General features: G+C 44.2%; 1 protein-coding gene across 1 annotated transcript in view; it reads left to right on the top strand.

Annotated features, from left to right (window-relative positions):
* The first annotated feature begins 10,194 nt into the window (after positions 1–10,194).
* KL (klotho) overlaps positions 10,195–23,621 on the top strand; it is a 46,381-nt gene continuing 32,954 nt past the window's right edge. Inside the window, exons 1-2 of the mRNA XM_035695904.2 lie at positions 10,195–10,512; positions 10,766–11,539. Coding sequence (XP_035551797.1) covers positions 10,195–10,512; positions 10,766–11,539 — 1,092 coding nt within the window. The remainder of the gene's footprint in view (positions 10,513–10,765; positions 11,540–23,621) is intronic.

The following is a 23,621-nucleotide window of genomic DNA, read 5'->3' as shown; positions in this document are numbered from 1 at the left end:
CCCCCTCAGTGCCTGTCACCCAATCACCCCAGCCCCCCACCCATCTCCTTTTCCACTACCGCTTGTTCGTTTCGCAGAGTTAGTGGTCTCTCATGTTCTGTCTCCCTCTCTGATATTTCCCACTCATTTTCTCTCCTTTCCCCTTTATTCCCTTTCACTATCTTTTTATATTCCCCAAATGAATGAGACCATATAATGTTTGTCCTTCTCCGACTGACTTATTTCACTCAGCATTGGGGACTTTCCTATTGTCTTCTATAACAAGCAGCACCATGTGGCATTTGTTCACATATAACTTTATGTATTTGTTGCTGTTATTGCTCTAGGATAGAATCCTTGAAGTGGCATTTCTGAATTATAAGGTGTGGGAATGTGTAGCTTTTTAAGATAATGACAAATTATCCTCCTCCAAAGTTGTAAGATTTACATGTTTATCAGTAGTATATGAATGTGCATTTTCCTGCACTCTAACACTAAATGTTATTTTATTTTTCTGTTTTCAGATGGAAAATGGTATGTCTTTTAACAATGTTCTTTTGCTCTCCATTAGTTTGGTAGTTCTTATTTGCTTATGTTTATTTGACATTTTAATTTTTTCCTTTGTGACATGCCTATTCATAGTTTTAAAAAGATTTATTTATTTACTTATTTTAGAGAGAGAGGGGTGTAGAGGGGCAGATAGTGTAGAAGGTGTAGAAGGGAGGAGAGAAGCAGACTCTCTGCTGAGAAGGAGAACCTGATGTGGGGCTTGATCGCACGACCCTGAAATCATTACCTGAGCCAAAACCAAGAGTTCAACACTTAACTGACTGAGCCTCCTAGGAGTCCCACCTAGTCATATTTTTATGATTTTTGCATTAAGGTCATTCTTTCTTCTTTCTTTATTTATTTATTTATTTATTTATTTATTTATTTATCAGAACTCTATAGCTGACAGCTATTAACTCTGCAAATATTTTCTTACAGGTCTGTCATTTTTCTTTAATTCTAAGTAGTATCTTTGATTACTCAGTTAACATTGTCAAGTCTTTTCCTTTATGTTATCTGGGTTTTGCTTCATGATGGAAAAGGCTGTTCTTCACAAGATTATAAATACATTCTCTTACATCTTCTAATATTTTTATACATTTGCTATCTAAATCTAATTCATTAGGGATATTTTGTTATAATGGTGTGAATTTGGAATCTAATTTTGTTACTATTTTTTCAAATGAATGGCCATTTTTACCAGCCTTAAAAAAAAATCACTCAGTCCATTTTAGCTTATGTTAAATTTTTGTATCTATCCATCTATCCATCCCTCCAGAGCTGTTTTGTTCTTTCCAGTACATTTTACTATTTTTTTCACTATTCCTCTTCCAGTAATACATTGCTTTTTTTATATTAGTAAAAATTCTTCCTTATTCTTCCTTTTATAACTTTCTTGACTACTTCTGCACAATTTACATTTCTCCAGGACATTGAATATTTTTCATGTTTATGCTCTATCTGATTTGTTCTGTTAGTTCTTTGTGGGATTTGCTGATTTAAGGATGGTAACTTCGAGATAGAGCTTGAAATTTCCCAGTTGAAATGCAGGGCAGGCTCTGTAGGTGTGGAGTGGGACAGCAGGAATCAGATCATGTCAGAGAGATTCTAGTTTGTGAATCATCCTCACAACTGAAACCTAGGAACAGACGAGTTCTCAGAAGAAGGGTGTCCAGAGAGAGATGGATGGAGAGCCAAGGACTGGCAGATGAGGATGGTAAACACAAGGGAGAAGGAGCCAAGCTAGGATCACAAAATTCATTCTATAGAAAAAAATTATAAAGATGAAAGTGCCCAAGGTACAGAGAAGTTCTTGCTAAAAAAATAAGACTGTCAGGTTCTCTGTTTAGAGAAAGATGGCCAAAATAGTGTGAGTACAACATCAAGACTGTTGGTTGAGGATGTGTCAGCAACTCAGCTGTCACTTGGTCAAGAGTACAGAGCCTACGTCCAAATTTTATTAGTTACACTAAGAAAGTGATCCATTTTGTGCCATTTTTCTATGCTGGTAATAAATTCCAACTAGTTAATTTACTTTCTGCTTTACCAATACCCCTGATGACCCAGGACATCAATTTCAAGCGCTCCTGGCCAGGGGCAGAGTGGAAATCTTTTGAGTGGACCAGAGGGATGATAATTGGGCCATCCAAGCTCTGAACCATTGCCCTTGGTCCTAGTCAACAACAGAGGAAGGCCTTATGCAAAGAAATAGCAAATTCAGTTTTGTATTGTATGAAAAGAATAGCTATGTTGTCATCTCAGTGAAAAACAGGTCATAGAATCGTGAATTTAAGCACAGACATTTAGACAATCTAAAATACTGCATTAAGTATTGGAGATAAATGCAGTTTATATAGATAGTTATTTTAAAAATGCATCCCGTGTAGCTTTCATTCTGCTGTTCAGTTATGTTTTACTCATCTTTTGTTGATTCTTCAGGAAGTTCACCATCATGGCTTTTACTTTTTTCATACTCATCCAGCTTGTTCGCTCTCAGCACTTAAACTAGCCTTCCGTTCTATTAAAAGATAGAAACCATTAGTTTGAAGTTTCATGTCATTCCCCTGACTGCTCCCCATCAGCCTCTCACCTCAAAATATATGTCTATATCTTTATCTCTGCCTCCAAATCTCTCCGTAGTTTCACCCACCTTTCTTCTTTTCTTCTCTTAAGAAGATATAGTCCTTCCTCACTTTGGACCAAAATTTATTGACATGATACTTCCTTTAATTTGCATACAAATTAAAATGACAGATAATGTTGAAATGTTTTATTGAAAAATGCCAATCCCCCGATTTTGCCCCTTGCAACTCTTTCAGCTGTTTCTTTTCTTGGTACTTCAGCTCAATATTTGAAAATAATGTGTATGTACTACCATCTGCTCTCTTTCCTAAAAATTAATTTTTTTTAAGTGGAAGAAGGGCAGAAGGAGTTGCTCTTGAATATTTATACAATTGCCAAACACAGTTATCATCATACTTCTCCATTATATTCATATAAGCTATAAATGAGTAAAATTCATTCACAGCTGAGCCGAAGAGTATACTATAACATTTTCTTTATCATATAACTTTTTTTCCCTTGAGGAAGGGATTACGTCATTTTTTTTCTTTCTTTGAGTCTGGTTCTGATGCTTGCTTTGTCTTTTTAGATTGTGTTTGTTTTTGCCTTTTAGCATGCAGTTTTGTATGAAATTTTTTGCTGAAAGCTGGCGTGGTCAAAGGAACAGAGAGGTTTTATTGTGAGGTTTTACGTTTATCTGGCTAGGAATTAGTCTGCATTTACTGTTTGTTGTAGCTGTGGTATCAGAAGCTAAAATTTCTTCCAGTGTCCTTATTTTTTGTTTCTCCTTTGTATCATCTTTGGATTTCTCTATAAACGTCTTAAATAGAGTCTGAGGCTCACAGTTCTTTTGGTTATAATTCCCTGTTATCATACAGGAGTCCTTCGATGTAGTGGTAAGGTATAGGGGAAGGGGAATCATTCTGCAGCCCCATGATTGGGTCTCAGTCTATTACTGTACCTGACTTGGATATATCTCTTCCTCCATGTTGAAGGCTAATAGGAGCTGGAGTTGGGTATTTCCTGCTCCCCAGGATGGTTAGCTCTGGTAAAGCAATTTCCCTTGAGAGCAGGCCTTGTTAAGAACTGAGAGGTATGAGCTATTTCAGAATGGTTACTTTTCCCTCCTTCCTGCCAGAAGCATAAGAGGCTTTTTCTCCCATCTTAACAGTGAGAATTTGGTAGGGCCCATGGTGGTAAACTTCACAGAAGTGTGGGGGGACCCCTCAGAGTTAATTCTTAAATTTGTTCACACTGAACTGTCAGTTTTCTATTGATTACAGCTGAAAGTTTTCCTGCTATATCGGCTCCATTTGTGGGTATCTACCTCTGGTAAGCTGTGATTCTATTATCTTACCTAATAGTAATAAGATTTATTATTATTATGTTTGGAGGAGCAACAGTTTGCTCTGTGACCTCATGTCTTTGATGCATCTAAGAAGAATAGTTGATTTTCAGTTTGTTCAAGTTTTTTTCTTGATGCAAGGATGGGCGTGATGACTTCCAAGCCATCTACGTGTCAGATCAGAAACCTGAAATCCATTATTTTGAATTTCTGGCTAAGTTTTCTTACTCCTAAAACCCTATAAAATATCTCTCAATGAGGTTTATTAGATATCTATCTGTTCCTTTTGTATGCTTGTTTATTTCCTGGGGACATCCTCTTGAAGCCTTCTCTTCTGCTTCTGTCTAGAATGCTTATGCTCTAAATGGCTGCATCCTGAGGCTTCCTTTTGCACAATGCTACAAATTCTCTTCATGTTTCATCTGCTTTCTACTCTCTGTTTCATGCAATTCATGTTTTCTGCCTTTTCTGTTTACTTCCTTGTATTAGTGGAGTACATATTTTTATAGCTTCAGAAGAAAGATGCATTTGAAAGCACCTTTTAAAAGATCCTTGATATCTGAAAATGCCTACTTGACTCTCACACTTGATTACTGGTTTGGTGGGACACAAGATTCTAGGTTGAAAATAAGTTTCCCTTAGAAAACTGAAAGCCCGTTATCATTTTTCTCTGATTTTTCATGTTACTCTTGAGAAATCCAGGGCTACTTTGGTTCTTGTATTTTTTGTTTTGTTTTTGTTTAAAGCTGAAGCTTCAGGAATTTATCTTTATCTCTGGTATTCTGGAATTCCACAATGATGTGCCTTACTTTGGGCCTTTTATTATGATAGGGCAGCTTAGACCCATTTCCCTGGAACTTCATGAGCTTCAATTCTGAATTTCCTGTTTGTTCTCTCTTTTGAACTCCTTTAAGTTGGATGTTTGATCTCCTAAATTTTCCCGAGTCTTTATTTCCTATTTTCTAATGCTTTATTTTTTGTACTAGTTTTTAAGGTATTTTCTTATTTCCCAATACTTTTACCAAATTTAGAATCTCTTTTTCTTTTTTCTTTTGGTACAATATTCTTAATTTCCACGAGTTCTCTTTTGCATCTCTATTGTTCCTATTTTTATTCTTCTCCTGTTCTTGTACCATAGATGCAATACCTTCTCTTACTTGAAAATATTACTGAGAATTTCGTACTCTTGCATGAGGAGCTTTCCTTCATATATCTGGTGTTTCTTGACTGTTCTTTTATATCCGATGATGAGTCACTAAATGGCTGTCTGGAAGCTTTATGTGCATAGGCAGGGCTTGTGACAGAGGGAGCTTTATTGCCAGGTGCTCTGATGGAGTCCTGGAGCTAGCCTAGGGAAGGTTAGGGGGTCCCACTCTTGCTTTACAGAACTTGATCTACTTTCCTCAAACCTCACCCATGCTCTTCTCCATATGTGCTGTCCCCAAGGCTGTAGCCTCTTTGGGTCCATTTCTTCAGAGAGAATACATTCACCCATGGAGCTAGGGAATGGGTAGTGCCAGACTGTGCTAAGAGCAGAAAATTGGGATCTCATCATTCCTGTTTTCAGGTCCCAGCTGCCTGTTTCTTCCAGGTATCACAGCCTTTCTGGAGTGATGCCAGGTAAATCATCTTGCTTTTCATACATATTATCTCTCTCAGATACTTCACATATCAGTCCTTTATCTTCATCTCCTTCCCACGTACTAGCCTCCCTCAATTTCATTGGAAACAGATATGTCTCTTATTCTTATTTTGAGGGTAGTTTTGAGAAAGGGAGTAGAGACATCTCAACTGTGGCCATTCAATGCCCTAAGCCCCTGGGACCATGTTCCCTTCTTCTAGACATGAGCTTCATGTCAGGACATGTTTGGTTGGGGTATAAATTTGTTCTGGGCAATGGAGACAGTAGTGCCACTTAGAAGGACATGGGGGGGGGGGGGAAGCAGGTGCAGGATCCAAGCCCTTGGGTTCCCTGCTTTGCTCAGAAGAGATGGAGCCATCCAGGAATGCTCACTTTCCACAGACTGCAGAAGTAGCCAGAGCCCAATCTAGTGCCTCTATCACCTACTTTAACTCTGTAGAAAGACTACTGGGTGGCTCAGTCAGTTAAGCATCTAACTTTGTCTCTGGTCATGATCCTAGCATCCTGGGATCAAGTCCTGCATTGGGCTCCCTGCTCAGCGGGGAGTCTGCTTCTCCATCTGCCTGCAGCTCCTGCTGCTTGTGCTCTCTCTCTCTCTGTCTGACAAATAAATAAAATCTTAAACACAACAACAAAAACAAAAACTCCGTAGAGCTCAGCAGAGCTGCAGCTTCCCAGGAACCCACTTACCAGTATCTTGAATCCTTCATGGAACTCCCTTTGTTGCTTCTTAGTAGCTTTTGGTCAACTTCTTTGAGGCACTTGCTCATGCTGCCTTCTCCATCATTTTCAACATTTCAGCTGCACACTCTTGTTTTTGTGGTCTTTTTAGTGTCTCCCTATTTAATATGCTGGGACCTTGAACATCTACAACCATCTATTTAAGATCACAGCTTCTGCTGTATTCTTCATCAAAAAGATGAACTCCCAGACTCCCAATTCTCCTTCTCCTTGAGCTTTCCTCCTCTGAGCACAAACAAGGGCAGAGTTCCTCACCTTGAAAACTTTTCTCTCTGCCATGCAAATGCCTCAAGTGACCATCTTCTCACATTCCTTCCACACTGGCCAACATCTCAGATGCATCTGTACTGATAGCCTTAACTCCTCAACTCCCAGAAACTCTCACGGATGCCTTCACACGGCAGACAGGCTTGATTGAGCCCCCTCTACAGCTTCAATAAAATTTGTTTCCAAAGTCAGCAAGTGATCTAATTTCTAGATCAGTTGTCTTTTCTCAACAAATTTGATCACCTATCTTTTTTAACATTTTTTTTTTTAATTTATGAGAGACACCTCTAGAGAGAGAGGCAGAGACATAGGCAGAGAGAGAAGCAGGCTCCCTGTGGGGAGCCGGATGCAGGACTCGACCCCAGAACTCTGGGATCATGACCTTAGCAGAAGACAGATGCTCAACCACTGAACCACCCAGATGCCCTCATCACCTCTCCTTTTTGAAGTCCTTTCCTGAGCTTGAAAAACATATGCTCCCGGGATTTGCACTTCGCTGTCGGTCCTATTTTCTCTTTTTCTCCTTTCTTACTCCACCCCTGACCCCCATAGATGGAGACCTATACCAACACTCAGCCTTTGGCTTTTAGTTGTCTCTTTTTGAATACCTTCATCTTATCCATCATCCCAGTATCAAAATTTCTGGCCCAAATCTCCAGTCTGTAACTGCCTCTTTAGCCTCAATAGAGATTGCTCTGCGTAAATAGGTGTTTTTAATACATATATACTGAGAATGCTTTTTTCTTCCATATTTTGCTTCTCTATTATCCTTGCCTGTAGATCTTTTTTTACTCTTTACCAAATTTTACTCTTTCAACCCCAGATATTGTCACATTTCTCTGTGAAACCTTTCCATCCAAGTCAAAAGAAGATAACTTCCCTTCCTTCTGAATTCCTGTAACAACTCTCATGTGTCATTTGTGAACGCTCAACAGTGTATTTTTTTTTTTTTTATCAGCAGCCTTTACACTGTTTCTCCAATCCAGTGTTGTCTTTGAAGGTAGGGGCTGTCACCTATGATCCGAAGTCTTAGGCTTCTCAGGGTTACTTTGCCCATGGTTGTTGGTCAGAGAGATTGTCGGTGATGCTCTCAGTACCTCCCCATAGAGGCTGAATGTCGCCAGCCGGTGAGCTGGGAGCTTGTGGGGTTGGTGTTGTGTTGGGGCCCATGTTGGTCAGTGGACTTCCTTCTGCTACTTTGGCCGGGGAGGGCTCTGGTGGTCCCGGGAGCACATAGGAGAAACTCTGCTGAGTAGGGACTAGAGAAAGAATGTGGATGATGAGCAGCCTGAGGACCACCTTTATTCAGGTTGTTGAAAATCGTCACCATGACAGAAGTCAGTAAATAAATTTAAAAATTTTCCTTCCCTTGATGCATCAATAACTTCACCTTCATAGTCAAAGCACAGCAAGTAATGACTCTCTTATTTACCCAGGGAACAAAATCATTGAATGAAACCCACATTGTAGAATCTGAGGGTGGCTATGAAAGACGAGAACCAAAATAAAACTGAACAAATGAGGAACAATACCTGCAGTTATTCACACTTCAGGAATCCAGAATTTAATAACCACGAACAGAACCTCAAGAAACAGCAAGTTCCAGAAATAAACTTACTTCAATGATCAAGAATCTTCATCATTGGGTGAAATGGACTATCACCTGGGAATATCTCTGCAAATGCTGAAGCTCTGATGTCCAGCTTAGGAAAGATGAACTTCAAATGTGAGCATTTAGTCAACTGGGTCTTTCTTTTTAATCACCACTCAAAACGAAAACAAAAACCTCTTTTTTTAACTGTTGGCTAAATAAAAATAGTAATAGATAAAATCTGTCCTGAGCAAACAGACCATACATCAATAAACTAACACTTAAGTCTAAGCTATTTTCCATGAGACCCGTGAAGCATTTCTAATTGAAACTTAATAAGCTACAGTGCAGCAAATACTGTAGTCTTCAGCTCTAGAAGGGAAATGTGATCCAGTATGCAGACATAGGAGCTTTTTAATTTAGCTGGAAGCAAGTGTGCCCGTGTAGTTGTGTGGCATAATTTTTTTAATTGCTGAAGTGTCACTGTTTGCTATTTCACATTTATTGAAAAATGTAAATGCCACATGTAAGAGAATAGCAATATGTCTTGTTTCAGTCTGATGGCTTAATCTGACTAATCATGATAATATATGCTAGCTGGAGTTGGGAATATTTAATAAAATACTGAAATACATTTGTTGTGCTTACATTTAAAATAAATCAATAAAAACACCTGCGCCTGCAACATTTAAACCTTTATTGCTTTTACATAAGAAACAGCACAAGGATGATCCTTTGACAAGAAGAGATGTACCTCGGTGAGGATCTTCATCACTTGGCACAAGGGGGCAGGTGTGCCAAGAGTGAGGCACGTGGTACCAGAGAGGGAGGGAAGGATACTAGCAAGATCTTACATTTGTCTGTGCTTTCCAGGACTGAGTCATCTGTGCGCACATTTTTACATTTGCATTTCATGGGCCTCTGAGATGGCAGGGTGGACATGGCCACCTGCATTTTACAGATGAGATTCCTAAGGCTGGGGAAGATACTGTTCCACTCCAGCCCACAAAGGTGAGGCCCATGCTGTCCGCTCCCCCCCCCCCCCCGCCCCCCGCCCCCGATGTACATCAGTTACTCATAGTCTACACACACCCTCAAACAGATACTGTGTCTCTCTGCAACTTCTGTGTAAAGGGTTCTCTGACATCATGAATCCCTTTTGTTGTAGTGAGTGGGAGTGGTTGCTTAGTCTAAATCCTTCTACCCCTTTCCCTTCTTAGCACAGGTGGCAGTGGTGGGACCCGGGGACCTCGAGCTCCGGCACAGCTGCGAACGCAGCGTGGCACAGATAAGTTAGTTGCTAAGTCAGAGCTCAAGGCTAAAACGTGATTACTCATACAACAGATGCAAAAGGATAAAAAAAGGTGAATGACAGTTTTTCAAAGTTGAAACCTTGGTACTTTGGTTTTTGTGTGTGTGCTTTTTTAAAAACACATTATTTTTTTAATAAGAAACTCAAAAACGGTCCTGACATGAAACGTCACCTTCCCCTTCCTCTGGGCCATGGGCAAGTAATTCTGCAAGGCCTAACTCAAGAATACTAGTTTGAAGTGGTTAGAAGGGATCCCTGGGTGGCGCAGCGGTTTGGCGCCTGCCTTTGGCCCAGGGCGCGATCCTGGAGACCCGGGATCGAATCCCACATCGGGCTCCCAGTGCATGGAGCCTGCTTCTCCCTCTGCCTGTGTCTCTGCCTCTCTCTCTCTGTGACTATCATAAACATTAAAAAAAAAAAAAAAAGATAAAAAAAGAAGAAGGTAACAGTATGAGGGATTGTAAAGCAAAGTGTCAAGGCCCCCCAAGCTCCTTGTTCTTCCTTGAAGGCTTTCCGGCCTGGGGCCTGGGGCCGGACCACCCACCCCTTCTCCAGCAGGCGGCTCCCCGGGGGGAGCATCTTACCTAGAGCCCCCCGGGGGACCCAAGACCCCCCCCCCCCGTCCCTCCGCCCCCCGCTCCCCGGGCTCTCCCTCCCCACCTCGCCGTCCTCAAAGGATCTCATGCGGTTCCGAATCGGATCCAGCAATGTCCGTGTGGAACTGTTTGGGCCTCCGAGTGGGGGCGGGGACGAAGGCCGGTGCTTCTCCGCCCGCAGAGCCGGGAGGGCAGCCCGAGAACCCGCGCCCCGCGCCCCTCGGGGCAGCCGGGGGCCGCCCCCCTCCCAGACCGACGCGGGCTCCCGGCTCCTCCCGCAGGTGCGCGGACGGGCAGGGCAGGTGGCGTCGCCAGGCCCCTCGGCGGCCGGCGGGGAGCGCGGAGGCACGGGCGCGGGGGCTCCGACGTCCCGACGCGCTCGCCCTCTGCGCCCCCGCCGCCGACGCGGGGGGCGGCGCCGCCTCGCAGGTAATTATTGCCAGCGGGGCCCGGCGGGGCGGCGGCGGCGGCGGGGGCGGGCGGCGCGGCGGGGCGCGGGCATAAAGGGGTGCGGCGCGGCCCCAGCGCCCGGCTCCCGCGCAGCATGCCCGCCCGCGCCCCGCCGCGCCGCCCGCGGCCGCCGCCGCCCCTGCCCGGGCCCCTGCCCCTGCCCCTGCCCCTGCTCCGACCCCGGGCTCGGGCCCTGCCCCTGCCCCTGCTCCGGGCCCTGCCCCTGCCCCCGCCGTCGCTGCTGCTGCTGCTGCTGCTGGCCCTGGGCGGCCGCCGGCTGCACGCCGAGCCCGGCGACGGGGCGCAGACCTGGGCCCGCTTCGCGCAGCCTCCGGCCCCCGAGGCCGCCGGGCTCCTCCACGACACCTTCCCCGACGGCTTCCTCTGGGCGGTGGGCAGCGCCGCCTACCAGACGGAGGGCGGCTGGCGGCAGCACGGCAAGGGCGCGTCCATCTGGGACACCTTCACCCACCGGCCCCCCGCGCCCCCCGGCGCGCCCCCCGCGGCCGGCCTGCCGTCGGGCGCCCGGGCTCCGTCCCCGCCCGCTACCGGGGACGTGGCCAGCGACGGCTACAACAACGTCTTCCGCGACACCGAGGGGCTGCGCGAGCTCGGGGTCACCCACTACCGCTTCTCCATCTCGTGGGCGCGGGTGCTCCCCAACGGCAGCGCGGCCGCCCCCAACCGCGAGGGGCTGCGCTACTACCGGCGGCTGCTGGAGCGGCTGCGGGAGCTGGGCGTGCAGCCCGTGGTCACCCTGTACCACTGGGACCTGCCCCAGCGCCTGCAGGACGCCTACGGCGGCTGGGCCCACCGCGCGCTGGCCGACCACTTCAGGGACTACGCCGAGCTCTGCTTCCGCCACTTCGGCGGCCAGGTCAAGTACTGGATCACCATCGACAACCCCTACGTGGTGGCCTGGCACGGCTACGCCACCGGGCGCCTGGCCCCCGGCGTCCGGGGCAGCCCGCGGCTCGGGTACCTGGTGGCGCACAACCTCCTCCTGGTGAGTTCGGGGCCAGGCGGAGGGCCCGCGGGGAGGGAGGGGCCCGGGACGCCAGGGGCGCGGGGCGCCTCAGCCTCCAGCCTCGACCACCCACCCGAGGAGGCTCCCGGGGGAGGAACCGGGCCGCTGGGGCTGCCCTGGCAAGCCAAGCAGCTGGGAATCGAGGGGGTGGGGAGCTCCCTTCTCTGGGTGTAGGGGAAGCCCTACAGGTAAGGAGGGGACGCTTTCCTGAGAGTCCGGAAGGGGAGACTGAGGAGGGTGGCCAAGAGAAACTGCAAGGTTAGGGAGCCTTGCAGACAGCATGACCCTCTGCTAGAGTTTGTGGAGATGTCAGGAGTTCAGTGTTTAATCCAATCAGATCTGTTTTGCGTGTGTGGCCCATGCACACCCGAAGCAAATTCAAAGGTGTCAGAATCGCATGTCCTGGAGAGCCGGGCTTAAACTCTTCCAAGGTTCTTTCTGTGGCACGCAGAACTGCATCCATCAACCATACTAATCATCAGGAGTGTGAAGACCCCCTTATGCAATCTTAAACAGAGCTAGCCCTAAAAACAGTTGTTTCTACGACTACGGGACGATCTAGAGTATGCCCTCCAACAACTGCATTTCCGTGACCCTTTCTCCAACTTCCAGGATTCCTTAGAGATGAGATTATTAGCCTGACACAACTGATGTTGACACCCTTGTGCGATGCCTTAATACATTTTGACAGCAGGCATTATTGATGAGCCATGATAAAGTTGTCTCTCAAATAATTCTTCCTCCTATTTCTCCTTCACTTGGTGTTCAAGATTAGGTCCCGTTGATCTGCAGGTTCCTTTATAATGATGTCAGTTGTTGGTACATTTTGTACAGTTTTGTACAGGAGAGAAAGGATTTTTTATGTGTATGTGCAAACATTTTAATAAAAATGTTTAAATGTCTAACTTCTGGTACTGTATTTTGGTGACTTGTGAGCCTACTGAAGACCTATTTGAAATTGAGAATTAAGCCACGTATTTTGAACGAATTCAAGATGAAAACCACTTCTACACACTTTTAATTGAAGCCATAGATAATTGAGGTAGGACAGCTCTGGGTTATTGAGGTGACACAGCGCTCTGAGCTGCTGCTAGTGTTGCAGTAATGGCTAAATTTGATTGTATGTCAGATTCGGTTTGCTACCACAGCTCATAGAAGAATGTCGGATTTGTTGGACCAAAAAACTTGTTATTTCAGATTGATATATATTTTTTCATTAAGATACTTTAAAGCTATGGTAGGAAACTTTTTCAGTCTGTCAAAAATTTTTTTTGAGGAATCAGAAGACCCTCAACGTCACCTGTTCATGGTTAGTGATAGAAAAGTTATGGGAAGAACTGGCCCCTCTTCTGAAGAAAACATAGGCAAATTTTAGTTCATACCAGAAACAAATAAGATATTTGTGGACCAGCTGGAGGACCTAATAGACCATCCCTGAAAAATCACTGCTTTTTTAAAAAAAGATATTATTTCTTTATTCACGAGAGAAACAGAGAGGCAGAGACATAGGCAGAGGGAGAAGCAGGCTTCTTGAGGGGAGCCCGATGTGGGACCCCATTATGGGACTCTGGGACCACACCCTGAACCGAAGGCAGATGCTCAACCACAGCCACCCAGGTGTCCTTACAAAATCATTTCTTTAGATTTAAATCATACAAGTTCTGTTTTTAGAGTGCATGTAATAAACTCTGCATGTATACAAAAGTCATCAATTTTTATTACAGTGACTTTCATGATAATTTCACTTATCAGGAGTTGGGACTGTAGAAGCTTTCTGGAACTCTGGTATTTGGAATAGTCAACAGGCTTTGGATTCTTATTCCCACTTTTGGCCCTCTGATGAACTTTTCAGTTATATTTTTGTATGTTTACGCAAAAAAACTTGACAAACACTAACCATCCTTCCCAGAAGCAGAGTGGACTTTGTGTTCATAAGAAATTAGTAACAGGTGGACACTTGGTTTTGCCGATGCTGCAAACAAAATGCTGTAAAATATTAATTTTGCTTTCAAATTTCTTTGGTTTGGAATTCAGTCAGTCTTATATACTGTGAAGAGATCATTTGTCATCAAGCATATTAAGTTTTTCATAGGAGATATTTTCCTTCTATTTTCAGTGTTCTTTCTCAGTGGATGTGTTAGGGAGAGGGAAGTAGGGAAGTTTTGACCTTATTGGAAAAGATAAAACATATGCTACAGATTTTGGTAATAGAACATTTCAGCCAGGACCTAGAAAATTGCTGTCAAGGCCACGAAACCCCTAGCATATACTTTTGCATTTGGGGATCTGATGATGACGAAGGATGAAGCTGGCCAGCACCTCTTCCCTGCCCCATTCTGTGCCACTAATTTACAGGTGGGCTAAGGAGACCCCTTACTGGGAATTCGAGCCAGACTTTCCCCTTCCCCTGCCTCCATTCAATAATCATGGTCTGATGGCCTGGAGGACAGGAGGCAGGCCAAACAAACTGCAAGGTGAATAATGGGGGGCTCTGCTCAAAATGGAGGCCTCCATGTTCTTTTGGAGTCCTGGTACTGAGCTAAACCTTGAAAAAATAGTCCGTGTGTGTAGGTGTGTCTGTGTGTGGGGGTAAAAGAGCCAAAGAGGGACAGAGACAGAGGGAGAAACAGAACTAAAAGCAGGGTTTCCCCCACAGAGCTCTAGGAGCCCACGTTGCTTTGCTCACCTGAGCATCACCCAGAAAGAGGACATACCCTTTCTCTTGACTTGAAGAGAGACTGCTGTGCCTTCACAGCCCTGGGAAGGTCATTCTTGACATCCCCTGAAAAATTTGCACTGAAGGCCTGAGATTGTGATTCCAGCCCCGGAGTTTTTGTTCTGAGTTTTTGTTCTGACCATGGGTTTCTGAGAGGACCAGGACCCAGTTGAAGATACGTGTGGACCTCCCACATGAGAGTCTTGCAAACGCTTGTAAGGGAACCTGTGGGAAAAGACACTGCTTTTCACATGAGGAGGTGGGACGAAAACAGAAATCTTTGGACACTAATGGATGGTACAGACACAACTGGTATTGAGCAGGCCATGCATTCAAATCAATGCTCGTGTCTTAGTTCCTTTCTCTGCGGCATATATCTAGACACTATTTTCTTTTCTCAACACATTTCCTCAACTTGGCTTTCTTGCTTTCCCTCTCAGCTCACTGGTGACTGCTGTGTTCTCCACACCTTGCCTGTAGATGTTAGAGGGCCCAGGGCTCCATCGAGGGGCCTCTTCACTAGATTTACTCCAAGTGAACTCTTGAAATACTCTAGATCCTGATGATTCCAAGTTTTGAGTCTCTAGCCAGAACTTGTGCTCTGAGCTCCAGACTTGGAGAGACAACTGCTTTCTCCACTTAGATGCTCAATGGGCACGCCATATTGAACACAGCCAAAAGCAAACCTTTGTTCTTCTCATCTCCATTATGGCAACTCTGCTCTTTCAGTTGGCTTAGCCCGAAACCTTAACTCCTCCCTTTTTCTCACATCTTACTTTCCATCCATCAACAAATTCTATAGCCCTATCTAACCTTCAAAATGTATCCAGAATCCAACCACTTTTTTTTTTTTTTTTTTTTTATCTACAGCCACGGATCCAAGTCCCTGTCAGATTCTGCCTGGGTCATTGGAATAGCCTCTTGCCTAATGTCCTTGCCTCTGCCCTTGCTTCTTGCAGTGTGCCATGATGGGCATTCTCAAGGCTATATCATCATGTGTGAGCAAGACAAAGTCCTTTATTTATTAAAAATCCCACCTTTCCTTCAATGACCAGCTCACGCATTCCCTTTGGCTCCACACCTGATTGCCATCTCTTCCTTCTCTGAAATCCCACTGTGCTTCATTTCTGATGCCTCCTACCACAGGCCTCCTTCATGTAACCATTTGCCTTCTTTCACTTTTCTACTGGTTGGGTTGGGCAATTCCTTCAGTGAGGAAACCATGTTCACTTCGTCTATCCTAAAGTGCCACCATGTCCTTGGTAGGTGCTCAGAAAGTGGCTTCTGGCCATTTAATAGCTTTTATAAGCAGATGCTCCTAAGATTTGCTCTTACTCTCTTTGTCAATCTTTCTAGCCACTTTCCAATGGGACAGGAAGTACCAAATCCTAACCAGAAAGATCAGTAAGCATAAAGGAGCAGAATCTGACATTTTCAGTAAATATTTAAGGTTCATCGTCAGATTTATGATTCCATTGTAAAAACCACCAATTAAAAATTAGAGTCACTGTGCAATATTATGAAGACGTTTCCAGAATGGGAGGTAGGGGAAGTCTCCTGGCTGGCTTTAGTAGCATGACTTTTGTCATCTGGATGACTTTTCATTTCTCAAGTAATAATGAAGGCAGTTTATCTGCCAGATACATGCTCAAATTGTATATGCCACATGCTTTTGGGAAGCACTTTGCCAATTTTCCTCTCATTAAAATATATTTGGTACATAGATGTAAAAATCAACTTGGTTGGAAGTTAATGTGTTTTGTAGAATAGTACTGAGTTCCTTAGTGTGTTTAATCAGAAATAGTTAAAATATCTTCCAGGGCAGCTTGACTCACTCTTCTTTGAATATCTGATTGAACATTGCGTTTTTTAAAGGTTACAGTCAAGTCCAAGAAAAATTTTAAGAATAGGAAAAAAGACTAATAATTTCAAAATCATAGCAATGTTTAGCAATGTCAATAGAAAAGAGGGAAAATACGAACTACTCAGCATTCGAATAATGTCAATGCGTACTTCTTAAGTACAAAATGAATGAATGCAAAACAGTATACCTGACTATGTAGTTAGTCATAGCTTTGGCTTATAGAACCCTTCTGAGTTATATTAATTTTTCAAACAGTAAGATTGTTCTAAGCCAGAATTTTATTATAATTAACCTGTACAAAATGTGCCTTTCTTTCAATGAATGTCATCTTTTTAAGGCATGAAGGAAAGTTGAGGTGTAGGAGGAGAATGGAATACATGCCTATTGGGAGGATAAGAGTGGGTGAGTAAAAATACATAGTCACTGTCCTCCAGGATCCACATCTTCTCAGGAAACTGCTAAATTATACTTGTAATCCATACTTAAACAGATAAGTATACCTATAGGATAAGTAAGATATGTGTTGATAAGGTAAATAGATACTTCAACAGATAATTTCCTTTTTATATACTCTACCTTGATATATTCTGGATACAAAAGTAGTGTGAAAGATCACTATACACCATTACTTAGCCTTCAGAGGCTTGACACAAATATTCCCATCATGTAATAACAACAGGCAGCATGGATTGTTTACTCTTTTGTGACTCCTTGAGGTCATAGACAATAATATCATATTATTTTTTTAATGTTTAGTGGTTATCTCAGCCCTTGATAAGGAAGAATATAATTGATATAAATTCTAATGAAGGAATTAATGTAGATGTAAAATAATCTCTATTTCAGTATATCTTTTTTCTTTCTTTATTAAGTAGGCTCCACACCCAGCATGGAGCTCAGTGCGGGACTTGAGTTCACGACCCTGATTCTCAAGCAAGAGTCTGAGGCTTAACCCACTTAGCCACCCAGGTGTCCCCTTTTTTCTTTCGTCTTAGTTGAATACTTATAGTCTGCTTTCTCACACAAATCTGGGGAAGAGTTTAAAGCAGTGAGGAAGAACAGGGGAAAATGTCTTGCCCAGACAGGTAATGACCTTTGTGCATTTCCTGGGCAAGTAGTAGACCATTTCATCCGGTGACAGAGAAAGAGGGAAGGGGAAGACTGTGGCTCATGAGTGCCTGACCTGGAGGGCTGCATGGTCCTTTCCACTCAGGTCCCCTTGGCCGAGCTACTCAGTCACATGGTGTAAGGAACCTGGGAATTATGTCCCGCTGTGCAACTGGAAGTGTAGCAAATCCAATTCTGTTGAAATCAGGTGGGAACAGATCGTTCAGAAGAACCAGCAATCTCTGCCATACCGCCTACCTCCCCGATAAATTGTGAGAAGGAAAACAAAATCATGAATGTCAACATGTCTTGAAAAATGTAAAGAGCTCTACAAAGGTGAAGTATGGATTTATCGTAATAATAAAAAAAGTGAAAGCACTTGGGAAATGGTACTCTTGAGCTATTTAGAAGAAAGGAATTAAACATTTTAGAAATTGTTGCTTCACTTCTTCATTTGCAACTTATAGTACTCAATGGAATGAAATCTTTGCAATTATTTCGATAGCATTTGACCAAAGATTATTCAAATCATTTTTGAAATACTTTATTTTCATAAAGCACATTACCAACTTACTCTGTTGAACCGAGCTTGGTGTTTAAAAGAAATATACTTAAGTTTACGACTGCAGCAATTTGATATATTGACTAAACTAAAGATAAACCTTTAGTGAACTTTTGTGGTCTCGGTCTGAATAGATTTTTTATTAATAACATTATGGTTTGAAGTATGGATGACAGAACATCATCCATGAACCATTATCTTTGTGGTTTGATAAAATACTCAAAATAAACAAAGCAGTGATATACAGTAAGTTTAAATACAACGGTTAAGCAAATACTATTTCCATGTCTATAGTGCACATTTAAAACAAAAAGTTTTTATGTATTTATTCATGAGAGACACAAAGAGGCAGAGACATAGGCAGAGGGAGAAGCAGGCTCCCTGCAAGGAGCCTGATACAGGACTCGATCCCAGGACTCCAGGATCACGGTCTGACCCAAAGGCAGAGATACTCAACCACTGAGCTACCCAGGTGTCCCTATAGTGCACCTTTATTTGATAATTAGAATGCTGGAAATACAAGGGACCCGGGATAATCCTCAATCAAATTTCTTCTCAGGACAAACCACTTGCAGTTACCCTAATGGGATCTTCCAGCTTCTGCTTGACTATTTGCAGCAAGAGGAACTCTGCTCCTCCCAAGTAACACACTCAGTTCTATCTTTGATATTGAATGGGAAGCCTGCCTTTCATTTCAGGGCTTTAGCACAGGACTCAACCCTGGTTGGGTCTTGACCTTTCCAAACCTCAAAGAATAAAACTAACTGCTTTGTGATGAGACTGCCTTTCAAATGTCTGAAAAGGCCACTTTGTTCTGCCTAAGTATTTTCTCTTCATGCTAACATCTGCCCCAAGAAGAATCATAGAGAGCTGGACATTTAGCCAAGGCCCACTTCCTGAGAGCCTACTATGTGGCAGGCAGGCATGCTGTTGAATTCTGAGAATGCAAATATGACCCTAGAGAGGCCTCTGTATCTTCTGACGACGAAAAGATGGGGCAGGAGATGGAAAAGTTGATCTTCCTATTTCCTGGGGGTAGGGGCTGGGTCATGGTCTCCAAGAAGCAGAGCAGTCTAGGGTTACCTATCGGGCCTGTCTCTGTCCCGTCATCCTTAACAGGGGTTTGGAGATGGATGCAGATGACTGAGCATAAGCTGCCCGAGGTCTCCAGGCTCAGGATCCTGAAGTGAATAGGGACTCCTGGCTATATTTTCAGGTTCTTTTTTGTAAGGTCTAGGGGATGCCTGCAAACCCACAGGGGAGGTAAGGGTGGTAGAGAATGTACTTCACTTCCAGGCCCCTGCAAGCCTGTTGGGGATGCCCCTTCTCCTTCCTACATGACTCGCCCTTCTCTCTGGATTCCTTAGCACTTAGTCTTTCCCTCTAGCCCCTTCCCCATCAGTGACCCTAGTTCTTTCCTGGTGTTGGCATCTCTTTACTCAATCTCAGGCCTTTCTGCTGGGGCTTGGCAGAGATGGGAACAACAGTGGTAGGGTGTTTGCTCAGGGCTCAGGTACATCCTCCCTGAAATGGTCTGAAGTCGAGCAGAAGTCGAGGAGGGATATTTTCAAAGCACACTCTTAGGCCTATGTGAGAGATCCATTTCCTCATATTTACCTAATAGGGACTGTGTTTACTGTGAACCAGCCGCCTCGCCCTTTCCAGTCTTCCTGGCCAGGGTTCCATTGCAAAGCCTCCCTGCACCCACGGAGGACCAAAGACTTCTCTCTCAGAGTCTTCAGGTTTGCCCCAGCTGTAGAAGAGGCTGGGGTTGGGGGTAGTGATTGGTGGTTTAAGGCTGGTGGGTCTCACATCACCACAGAAAGAAAGATAAGGTAAGACCCCTGCCCTCATGTCACTTACAGATGAGTTGGGGAGAGATGGTTGTCAAATAATTATATTAAAATGTCTTAAGCGCCTTATTATAATAAGTACCAGGAAGAGTGGGGGGTGCCAGGAAAGGGGGGATGAGTAAGAATTTTGGGGGGCAGTCAAGGAAAACTATACTGATGAGATCAGGGGCTGGCAGGCTTTTCAGCAGAGGGCTAGGTTTTAGGCTTTGCAGGTCATGCAGTGTGTGTCCACACCATCAGCAACGAGGGACTGAATGGGCCCAGCAGGGTCCTGGGATAGCTTCATTTACAAAAATAGGTGTGGGCTGGAGTGCAGGCACCCAACACAGAGCGGGGCGGCGGGGGGGGGGTGGGGTGTCGGGAGAGCGGAGGAGGGGGGGGGGGCCTGTGGCATTCTAGGAAAGCAGCAGGCAGTCAGGACAGCTGAGAGAGGTAACCATTCCCCCTACAGGGGCAGGACTTGGAATGCCTGAAGCATCAGGGGAAAGGGAGGGAGAGAAGCTGGAAACAACCTAGAATTTTTCAAGGTGTCTTTTTTTTTTTTTAAGATTTTATTTATTCATGAGTGACACAGAGAGAGAGAGAGAGAGAGGCAGAGACACAGGCAGAGGGAGAAGCAGGCTCCATGCAGGGAGCCTGACGTGGGACTCGAATTCGGGTCTCCAGGATCAGGCCCTGGGCTGGAGGGAGCGCTAAACCGCTGAGCTACCTGGGCCACCCCTTCTCAGGCTTTTTAATGTTTCCCCATGTGAGTTGCTGTTGAGCCAGATCTCTCTTGAAATCACCTTTTGTTGTTTACCTTTGAACGTTTTGTTTTATTTATTTATTTATTTATTTATTTATTTATTTATTTATGAGAGAGTGAGAGAGAGAGAGAGAGAGAGCAGGGAGAAGGAGAAGCAGGCTCCCCGCTGAGCAGGGAGCCCAACGTGGGGCTGGATCCCAGGAGTCTGGGATCATGACTTGAGCCAAAGGCAGACACTTAACCCACTGAGCCACCCAGGCGCCCTTATTTTTGAACTTTTAATCTCAGTAAATTTCATCTTCAATGTGCAAAGGTACGAAGAGGGTTACCACAGATGGTGGATAATTCTCAAAAATTGGAAATTAAATATATTAAGATGATCAATTAAAGTAATAGCTGTACACATGTGCAGTGGAATGGTATTTAGCTATTAAAAAGTTGATGTAGGGGATGCCTGGGTGGCTCAGGGCATGATCCCAGGGTCCTGGGATCAAATCCTGCAATGGGCTCCTCATGAGGAGCCTGGTTCTCCCTCTGCCTGTGTCTCTTCCTCTCTCCCTGTGTCTCTCATGAATAAATAATAAAATAAAATAATAATAATAAAAGTTGATGTAGGGTGGTTAAAAAGTTGCACATGGTATGTTGTTAAGAGAAAAATCCCAGTTATGTGATGCTTCTTAAACATCTCAGCTGATAAATAAGTGTGACTACGTAGTCAGCACTTTACAGTTCCTGGGCAGTGTGAGACTCTCTCTAGCCCCCTCCTGACATGCCCAAACCTAGATTTGATACTCCTTCTTTCTCCTGCCGTAAAATCCTGTACTACTCCTTTAATGATATTTAGCCCATTTTATTGAAATGTTTGTCTTCCCTTGACAGATCTCAGCTTTGAGATGCCAGGAACCATGTTTAGCTCACTTTTTATTTTATGTCCAGAGCTTCACAAGGCTCAGAGAGAGGGAGCATGCAGAATGTTTGTTTCAGGAATAAAAGAGTGCACCCCCCCCACCCCACCCCCACCCCCCGCCACACACACACAAACTGGTAAAGGAAAAAAGTTTCTAGATGGTGGTTTACAGATGATTTTTTTTCTTTCTGGTTATCTGGACTTTCTAATTTTTCCATAAGCAAAATGTATTACTTTTGCAAGGGAGAAATAATAGTATTTCTGGGAAAAGGAGGTGGATTGAATTTACCCATTAAGGTTTTCTTTTCTCTCTTGAGACCCTGTCAAACTGTGGTAAAGAAACTTAAAGAAAGAAGGTGGAGGAAGAAAAGAGGGTGGGAGAGAAGAAGGAAGGGAGGTGGAGAAAGACCCATAGTGGAGAAAGCAAAGTAGCAGCAAAGCTTTAAGAGCTGAAAAGCAGATGGACAAGTGTTATTGACTGAGCAGACACAAGAAGGCAGACTGTTAAGTTGGTAGTGGGAGAAGCCAAGAACAAATTGCAGGATTTTCAAGAAGCTCTGAGAGTAGCAAGACCAGATATTCTGGAACTGGAGGGAAAGGAAGTGCTCACATAAGAATTGGTTGAAAACTGTTTAAGAAAGAACTACATTTCAAGATCACCCCCTTCTCCTCACTGCTGGGCATCTGCTCTTTCTCCGTTGAGGAGAAAACTAGAGGTTACTTTTTTTCGAGAGTATAGAATGGAAAGTGTCTAGGCTAAGGGACATCAGTCTCATTTGAGGGCATGAGCACTCTACTGATAACAAGGATTAAATAAACATATGCAGCTGAAAGCTGAGACACCTCCAGGTCCCCAGCCCCATGCCCACCCTCTTCACCCATCAGGCTCTGAGAATGCTGGCAGTGTGGCTTACTCCCCAAGTAGTGATAGAAGAGTCTTCTCTAGGGAATCTGATGAGCTCATGTGGAAGGACCTAAGATGCCGATCCTACCAATTCCACAATAGCTGGTGGAGACAGATCCCTCTACAGTGATGCTCAGAGTCAGCAAACCCCACCCACACGCTCAGACCTTCCAATCAGGTTCTTTATTTCTCCTTCTTAAATATGAGTAGAAGATCAAAGATCAACAGACATCTGAGAAAGGCCTCTAACACGAGAGATTGAGAACCATACAAATAAGGAAACAACAACAAAATCAACTATTTTGGAAGGAAACTTAAAGAAACTGAGGCTATACAGGGAGAAAAAGCTAAAAACAAACACACAAACAAAAAGCCTCAGTCAAAAGATACAAACTTCTAGTTGCCCGGTAAGTCATGGAATGGAGTGTACAGCATGGCGACTATAGTTCATAACACTTTTGTATATTTGAAAATTGCTAAGAGAGTAGATTTTAAAGTTCTCATCAGAAGAAAAAGAACTGTGACTCTGTGTGGTGACAGATGTTCACTAGACTCATGGCCTCCATGGATGGTAACAAGCCCAGCTCTGTGATGGCCTCTCCCACTGTCAGCCATGGCCTGCAGAGAAGTGCCCCCACTAAATTTCTGAGTGATGCTGGTGCCCCCTCACTAGCATATTCCTGATGGCACTGGTGAATGGTGTAACTCCTTCTAGTGCTCATATGAGACACAGAACTCTAGTGGATTATTTGGCCCTATATAACATAGTCATTCCAGCATGCCTACTTTTCCCAGCTTCTTGCATTTCTTCCTCTATCAGCTGTCAGGGAAGCTCAAGCATTTCTGTCCACTCAATGTGGGCCATAACTTTTTCTAGGCTTCTCAGAGCCATTCTAGTGGCAGGTTTTCCCTATCTCTGAGCTCCTTGCCAGAGCATTAACACACATTTTTGGAGAAACTACCCCCGTAGTTAATGAATTCTGTCCTGTCCTGCCTTATATTCTAGTCCCTTAGTCAAGGGCCTTCATTCCCAGTGGTACTTCTTGGGCTCCTGCCAGTACATTCTAAATCTTGAAGCTACTTTGGGATATAATGTCTTTCTTCCTCTGTCAGGCCCAGCTGTCTCTAGGTTTTAACCCCAGGATTTCACCCTAGTTAGTGGCCTGTTGGCTCCTGAGGGAGGCACTGCTGCCTTTGAAGAGTGAGGCCTCTTCAGTGTAGGGAAGTGCTGCCTCTAACTAAGGCAGCTCAGGCGACCTTTGTAGTCTCCATGGGTTCCAAAGACTCTGAAAATCCCAGCAACTACTTCCCATGTTTCAGAGTCTTAGGTTTTCCAACCAGGGCTCTGATCCTGGTATAACAGACCTACCTTGGTTGAGCATTTAAACATCTCTGGAGTTCTG

This window comes from Canis lupus, chromosome 25 (genome assembly GCF_003254725.2).
Source record: "Canis lupus dingo isolate Sandy chromosome 25, ASM325472v2, whole genome shotgun sequence".
Lineage (NCBI taxonomy): Eukaryota > Metazoa > Chordata > Mammalia > Carnivora > Canidae > Canis > Canis lupus.
This window is presented reverse-complemented; position numbering and strand designations above follow the sequence as displayed.